Source organism: Hipposideros armiger, unplaced genomic scaffold (genome assembly GCF_001890085.2).
Source record: "Hipposideros armiger isolate ML-2016 unplaced genomic scaffold, ASM189008v1 scaffold_142, whole genome shotgun sequence".
Taxonomy (NCBI): Eukaryota; Metazoa; Chordata; class Mammalia; order Chiroptera; family Hipposideridae; genus Hipposideros; species Hipposideros armiger.
Genome location: NW_017731492.1, coordinates 1,416,130 through 1,424,885, shown reverse-complemented (window position 1 = coordinate 1,424,885; position 8,756 = coordinate 1,416,130). Strand labels below are relative to the sequence as shown.

Here is an 8,756-nt window from a genome sequence, read left to right as displayed (position 1 = left end):
GAATTGGGGGGATGAGAACAGTGCTGGGGAATTGGGGAAGGGGAACAGACAAGTTGCTGTCCTTTTGTTCTTCAATCTAGTTGTGGAGGACATTGCTTCACTGGCCCAAGTTGGCACCATCATTGCTCTCTTCCCGGGCGAGGCAGATCAGTTGCTGGCTTCTGGATAGCTACTCACAGCGGCTGCTGGCCACTCATGTTGGCTGCTGACTACACACAGTAGCCCATGGCAACCCACTGCAGCAGGGGACTGCAGCCTAGCCGTCGCTGGCGACTCATGGCAGCCCAGCTCCAGGTTGAGCTGTTGTTCAGCATCTTAGCTTGTGGAGGGCAGTGTCACTAGCTCTCATATGTGGGATCCGAACCGGGGCCCTCTGGCATCCCAAGCCAGTTCTTAACCATCGCACCACTCGGCCAGCCCCAGAATATGTTTTTAAACTATGGTGAATTATAGTTCTTTTCATTGAAACACACTAAAATCTAAAATGACTATCTAGCATCTAAGCTGATTTTAGTTAGAAGCACATTGTTTTCATTAATAAATTAAATTTTTATTTTTCTAAAAGTTCTTGTAATGCTATAGTATTTATAAGTGCCCTTAGATGATTCATGACAAGTGCTGAATTATGTATTTTTTACTTTGAGCATTTTTGTTTTGTTGTAAGGTTGCTATTATCTGTCTATTCATCAGAATAAGCATTGCTTATTCTTTAAATTTATTTTGTTGTGCAAACATAATATCTGTTTCTAAATAAATATTTGCATTGTATCAGACTATTTTTACAGCTCTATTTTGTGTTCTCAAAGTCATCATCTTTCTTCGTTTAACTCAAGATATGCAGAACTATTTATAATTTATTGAGGATTTAATGAGAGGAGAGTTCACCTCCTGTTAGCTTTGGCTCTATAACATGGTAATATCTCAGTTTTGACTTCAGTCTCCTTCAGAGGGAAGGAACTGTTCTTTCAAATTTTTGAGTAAAGGTTTAATGATGACCGCCTTCAGGGGAGGAATTATTCTTTCTTAAAAATTTTTGTTTATTTTTTTCAGTTGACATTTGATATTATTTTGCATTAGTTTCAGGTGTACAGCATAGTGGTTAGACATTTATATAACATATGCAGTGATTCCCCCTTATTCGTCTAATACCCACCTGGTTCTATACATAGTTGTTGCAACCTTATTAACTATATTTTCTGTGTTGTACTTTACATAACCATGACTATTTTGTAACTACCAATTTGTATTTCTTAATCCTTTCACCTTTTTCACCCAACTCCTCAAACCCCCTTTTCTCTGGTACTGTATATATTTAACACATGCAATGGGATATTACTCAGAGGAACTATTTTTGAATGCAGGATGCTTAAAGCATGCTAGGTTCATGTGGCCCATACCAGGTCTTGCAAAAGCAGCAGGCAATCCCATATAATGGTTCTGACCACTAGCCTCGGCTGAACCAATAAGCTAATTACACCCTGCCTTTGCCTTCCTTGAAATGACTCTAGAGATGTAATCCCATAGATCCTAAAGCTGTGAAGCTGATAATTTGCTATTTCAGATGACTGGCAATTACTTCTAAGAAATTAGACAGGCTTAGTAAGAGAAAAATATAATTGCTTTTCCAGCAAGTTTTACTTAAGATCAACAGAAAAGAGAGAGTAAAAAAAAGTCTACATCCTGTTGGAAAAATGGAGTCTTCCATGATGTTTTTCTCTTTCAATTTTTAGGGGAGTTATTGAGAGATAATTTTTCATTGTGTATGACATTTTAGTACCGCTTTTATTGATTATATATTAGTTATTTAAGATTTCTTTATTTAAATGTTGATATGGAATTCACTATTGAACTTAGCCTTAATTTAGATTGAATATATTAATCGAATGTTTTGTGTGGTCCCAGAGCCACATCAACTAGGTATCCACTGGCCTGAATTGGAATATGGGTCACTTCCAAGTTGGCTACTGGCTCCTTGGGAATGAATGGCAAAGGTTTCCATGAAGAATAACTTCATGCATGCCAGATGATTTATCTCATAATCTTGTTATATGGTTAGCCCTAGTGATCCCATTAAGTATACTGAAATCCTGGTAAGAGAGACATAAAAAGAAATTACTTAGAAAGGGAAAGCTTTTTATAAAATACAAATATATACTCTTGTCTAACACCAAAAGACTCAAGGTTTTAATTATGATGCCCACACCTTACAAAATTAAAAGTTAAGGAATGATTTTATCTTTTTTCAGGAAACATAGATGTCATCTTTTTAAAAATCAAATATATGTTTTTTGTTTTTTGTTTTTTTTTTATTTCAGCATGTGGAGAAACCTTACAAGAATCCAATGGCAACCTTTCCTCTCCAGGATTTCCAAATGGCTACCCTTCTTATACACACTGCATCTGGAGAGTTTCTGTGACCCCAGGGGAGAAGGTAGTTCATAACATCAAGAGTACTCTTTTAGTATCATATAAGTACAAAGGTTCATCTTTCAAAGATAATTTGCTTTATTTTTATTCTTGTTTGATTCATCAAATAAGAGACTAAATAGCTCAGAAAATTTATAATGGAAATTGCCCAAACTCCAGGAATTTTTTGAAAAATGTAATTAAAAAAAAAATGGTAAATGCTCTAAAAGAGTTAAAATAATACAAATTATATTCTCAGACACAATAAAATCAAGTTAAAAGTCAGTATCAGAAAGATAATTAGAAAAATCATACACATTTTAATAAGAAATGTATATTAAATATCCAATTGAGGCAAAAAGAAATTATAATGAAACTTAGAAGTTATTTTCAACTATAATATAACAGAAACACTGAATACCAAGCCTATAAGATGCAACTAGAGCAGCAGTATGTAGAAGAAAATTCACAGACTTACATGCTTACATTAGATAATGAGAAATCCCCAAGACTAATGAGGTAGACAGCCATATAGAGAGGCTAGAAAAAGAGCAGTAAAATAAATGAAAAGGTATATAAAGAGGAAGAAATAAAAAAATGATAAAATTAATCACATGAAAATAACATGGTACAATACATGAGCAAAGTTGGTACTTTGAAAAATAAGGAAATGAAGGTAAAGGGATTATAAATCAAAAAGAATAACAGAGAAAGCACAATTATGTAATGTTTAGAATAAAAAAGATTATTATAACCATAGATGCTTTAGATATCAAAATAAGAATAAAGTAATATTTTGAGCATTATGCCAATAACTTTAAAAAGATAGATGAAATAGACAAATTACTACAAAATGTTACTTAACTAAATTCTTAAGAAGACATAAAAATCTTGAGTACACTGAGAACCACTAAAGATATTGAATTAATATTTAATTGAATTATTAGTCACATCTTTTTCAACAATACAAATTCAGACTCAGATGGCTTAATCAGTGAGTTCTACCCAAGAACCAAATAAGAAATAAGTATAAGCCTATATAAACTCTTCCAGGAAATAAAAAGGGAGATACATTATTTATGTGGCTAGCAAAACACTGATAGCCATCCTAACAAGACTAGTATAAGAAAGGAAAATTTTACCCAAAAATAACAGTTGAATATGGATGTAAAATCTCCCCAAATTACCCAACAAAATGCTTATATAAATATGCGTATATATGTAACTATATTATTTATGTCAAAATGCAGATATATATATATATATATATGCATGTGTATGTGTATACATGTATTATATATTTATATATGTTTGCATATATGTATCTGTTTATATATGTGTGTGTGTGCATGTATATTTATACATATATACAAACACCACGAGTATCTCAATTAAATCAAGAAAAACATCCATTAATGATTTAACAACAAGCCTCAAACAAGCTAGAAATAAAATACATTTTTAACCTTGTAAAGACAATTAACAAAGATTATTGTAAATACCATTATTATTGCAGAATATCTACCAGTATTTTTTATTAGATAGGTGAAAATATAAGTATGTCCACCACACCACTTCTTTTTCAACAATTTCATGGAAATCATAGCACATTAAGGTAAGAAAATGGAATTAAACCCTTAAGGGTTTAAAAGGAAGACATGAGAGTCTTCTTTTAGTTTGAGTATAGAATTTAAAATTATTAAGAAATCAATTTATTAATTTCTGGATTCTGTCTGGAATGCTAGCCTTACAAGTCTTCCCAAACCAAGATTGTATTGATATTAATCTTTATTTTTTACCAGTTTTTAAATCAATTTTGTCATTTGCCTGTGGCTAATACATCTGGGATGACTCAGATACACTTAGAGTTTTGGTAGGAATGCAACTGCAGCTAAGGAAAGTTTTCTATTCCTGATAATTGAATGTTGTTAACAGAATCATGAGTATGGAGCTGTGCAGTGTCTTGCCATGGTCACAGTGCAAACTGAATGAAACACTTGTGTAATACAAATAGATTTTACACATGAAAATTACAACTGACCTGGACTACATGAATGCACACATAATTCTTTATAGTGTTACTTTTAATTTAAGAAGTATAAGTCTATATTATAATGTAGTTGTATGTGTTGATTAATTTCTGTTTAGATGCTTTGAGTAAGCCCCTGAAAAATATGTCATGAAAACCATTCTTAAGAAGGTGAGCAAAATATAAAAGACAATAAAGCTTCAGAGCAAGTTTAAAACTATACATGGTTTTTGAAAAGAAAATATAGAATATGAAAAGTTTTGGAACAAAATTAATCAAATTAAATCAGCTCAAAAGAGCAAGATAATATCTGAAAGAAAAATGTTTCTCCTCTCCTACATATGAGTGAAATCATACCTTTTTTGTCCTCTTCCATCTGACCAATTTCACTTAGCATGGTGCTCTCAAGATCCATCCATGTTGTCACAAATGACAGTATGTCACCTTTTCTATGTCTGAGTAGTATTCCATTATATATGTGTACCACATCTTTATCCAATCATCCAGAGAAGGACACAGGTGTTTTCATGTCTTGGCTACCATGAATAACACTGCAGTGAACATAAGAGTACACATATCTTTACAAATAAATGTTTTCAAAACTTTGGGGTAGATACCCAGAAGAGAGAGTGCTAAGTCATATGGTAGCTCTATTCTTAATTATTTGAGGAACCGCCATACTGTTTTCCACAGTGACTGTACCAATTTACATTCCCACCCAGTAGTGTATGAGGGTTCCTTTTGCTCCACATCCTCTCCAATACTTGTTATTACTTGTCTATTTGATAATAGCCATTGTAACTGGTGTCAGGTTGTGCCATTCTTGTGTTTTATTATTTTCTTTGTTTTAATATTTGGATTTATTTTGCCCTTCTTTTTTGCTTTTTTGGTTGGAAGTTCAGCTTAATTTCAATTGTCTTTTGTAATACAAACACTTAAGGCTATAAATTTCCTTCTAAAAACTTTATCTGAATTTTACTGGCTTGATATATAGTATTTTTTTATAAATTTTTCAATTCTAATTATCTTTTTCATATGCTATATTATCATATATTATATACCTATATGTTTAGAATACTACATTGTCCTGATAAATTGTCATTATATAGTGAATCTTTTTATCTCTAATCATGGTTTAGGTTAAGTGTCTTTTTTCCTGATATTAAAAAAGGTATACTTTCTTTTGATTAATATTTTTCCCTGGTTTGTCTTTCTCTTGCTTTAGACATTCAATCATTCTATGATCTTGTGTCTCAGGTGTGTCCCTTTATACAACAGATAGTTTGGTTTTAATTCTTTTATTTAACCCATGATGGCAAATTCTGCCTTTAACTAGAATGCTATTGCAGTTCCATTTATTGTGATTACTGATGCATTACTAGTTTATTATTTGCATTCTGTATGTCCCAGTTTTTTGTTTTGCTTTGTCTTCTTATTGAATTCTAGTTTTATTGTCCCTCATTTCATTTTTTTTTCTCTATACTTGCTTGAAAGTTTTAAGTGTCTAGTATGTTATATTTGGTACCTTTTTTCTACCAGCCTACTTTCTTAGAGTAGTCATATTTAACCTGTTAACCTCTTCTGAAACCATAAAAATACCCTAAAAATATTCCAATTCACATTATCTTATTTGATATATGCATATATGAAAAGCTGCTATAAATTAGTAAGTAAAGAGTAATACCACATTAGAAAATGACTAAGGAAGCAGAGCATTTATTGAAGTAGCTGTGCAAATAGATATTTAATCAATATATGATATTGTATACTCTTGTTCTTCATCAAAGTAACGTTATTTGAACCAACAAAGATGTGTTGTATTTCACCCATTAAATTGGCAAAGAAAGCATAGAATAATATCAAATGATAGTGAGGGTACACAGCTCCTGGAAGTAAAATTTGAAATAACCTCTCTGAAGAAGTTTGGTAATCTATAACACATTTAAAATAAATGCTCTTGTACTTTAACCCAGAAATTTATCCTAGAGCAATTAATTGATTTTTTTTAAGGATTAAAAATTCTATTTTCCTAAAAACATGCAGAATGGCCAATGTAAAAGTGAAGGCCTTATTTGATAATTTCTTTATTAAATTATATTCATTAAGAAAGGATAAAACTTGGTATAAAATGTTACTAAATTTATCTCTCTGAAGATAATCAAATGAATTATTATCTAAAAATATCATGGCACCCTTGTTACAGACATTATGTTTTTCAAAAGCCTGGATCTAGAGGACTATGTTTTCAATATACAGGGACATTAAAAATCATAGGCATGATCTAATTTTTTTTTAAAGATTTTTATTGGGGAATTGGGGGGATGGAAACAGCGGTGGGAAATTGGGGGAAGGGGAACAGACAAGTTGCTGTCCTTTTGTTCTTCAGTCTAGTTGTGGAGGACGTTGCTTCACTGGCCCAAGTTGGCACCATCATTGCGCTCTTCCCGGGCGAGGCAGATCAGTCACCGGCTTCTGGACGGCCGCTCACTACGGCTGCTGGCTGCTCACACTGGCTGCTGGCTACACATGGTAGCCCATGGCAACCCACTGCCACAGGGACTGCAGCCTACGCCGTCGCTGGCGACTCACACCCGGCAGCCCAGCTCCAGGTTGAGCTGTTGTTCAGCATCTTAGCTGTGGAGGGCAGTGTCACTGGCCCTCATATGTGGGATCCGAACTGGGGCCCTCTGGCGTCCCAAGCCAGTTCTTAACCTTCACACCACTCGGCTGGCCCAAAAGATCTAATTTTTAAAGTACCTACATTAGAGACAAAATTAGGGAAGAATATATACCAAAACAATTCTATTTTTTTTCTCCCTGTTGGATTAACATGTAGGTTTAATTTTTTTCTTTTATTTTTCTACACTGAGCATATGTTATTTTATACAGAAAAATATCATTAAAAATAATGTTGCATAGCAATGGGTATATACTTAATGCTTCAGAGCTGTACACTTTCAATGGTTATATGGTAAATTTTATGTTACATATATTTTACCACAATAAAAATAATATGAGATTGTCAGTGCACGTGTATGTCTTCATAGGACTGAGCCTGCCAAGGTAAAGACAGATGTCTGTCTAAGACAATCTAAGGCTGTTCTTGATGTTGTACATACTGTACATGCTGATAACAGTCCAGGCTGTGCAGCTGAGAATGTAGCCGTGTTGAGCTGATCAAAGCATGCATTGTCGATTCTTCCATCCCTCTGAGCTGATTAATCTTTTAACAAGAGTAGACTGCTTATGTCTTGAATGTAGTTAATATATTTTTCTTTTCCGTTATAATCCATTTGAAAGCTGTTTGACTACTTTCATTTTCAAAAGAATTCTTGTTAATCACTTATCCATTGGTTTACATATATGGGGTCGGTTAACAATGTAATGTTTATATTGCCAAAGGCACTGCTTTAATTTAGCAATTACTATATAGGTATTGGGTCTTCAGAAAAGTCATGACGCATGTTTGCAACAGATGGCACTAGTTCATTTTTGGAATTACCAGAGTCATTCACATCTATGTTATTGCTATGTCATTTGACAGCTAACAGTTCTAACTTCATTTTTTTAAAAAAATGAGTGATTTGGTTGAGTTTTGGAGATTTTACAACAAGTTGAAGATGGAAGACCAAACTATGCATTTTTGCCATATTTTACTGATTTACTTCCATGAAGGAAAGAATGTGCATCAAGCTTGTGAAAAATTACATAAAGTTTATGGTGACAATGCTCTACAAGACTGTCAGTGCCAACGATGGTTCATGAAATTCTGTGCTGGTGATTTTGATCTCAATGATGCTCCTCAGTCATGGAGGCCCACTGAGGACGATGACAACAAAATAAAGGCATTGATCGAGTCAAACCCCATGTTCCACGACACGAGAGATTGCAGAAACATTGAACATCCGTCATTCAAGCATTCATGACCACCTGAAGAAGCTGGGATACATAAGCAAGCTTGATATTTGGGTTCCACATGAACTCAAAGAAGTTCATTTGATAGTGTGTATAAACATCTGCAGTGTGCTCATTAAACGTGAGAAAAGCAGTCTTTTTTTGAAGCGACTGATAACTGGTGATGAGAAGTGGATTGTTTACAACAATGTGGTGAGCAAACGGTCTTGGTCCCGATGTGATGATTTGCCTCAAATGACATCAAAAGCAGACATTCATCAGAGGAAGGTTATGCTCTCAGTGTGGTGGGATTATGAAGTGTCGTGTTTTTTGAGCTCCTACCAAGAAACCAAACAATCAATTTGAATGTGTACTGTCGACAGTTGGACAGTTTGATGTCTAGAGCTTGTTAATTGTAAAAGAGTTG

The 8,756-nt window shown here is 33.6% G+C and overlaps 1 protein-coding gene across 3 annotated transcripts in view; it reads left to right on the top strand.

Annotated features, from left to right (window-relative positions):
• The window catches only part of TLL1 (tolloid like 1), a 175,847-nt gene that overhangs the window by 109,751 nt on the left and 57,340 nt on the right, over positions 1–8,756 (top strand). For all 3 annotated transcript variants that reach the window (XM_019650600.1, XM_019650598.1, XM_019650599.1), the window contains one exon: positions 2,316–2,431. In XM_019650600.1, the coding sequence (XP_019506145.1) occupies positions 2,316–2,431 (116 nt within the window). The remainder of the gene's footprint in view (positions 1–2,315; positions 2,432–8,756) is intronic.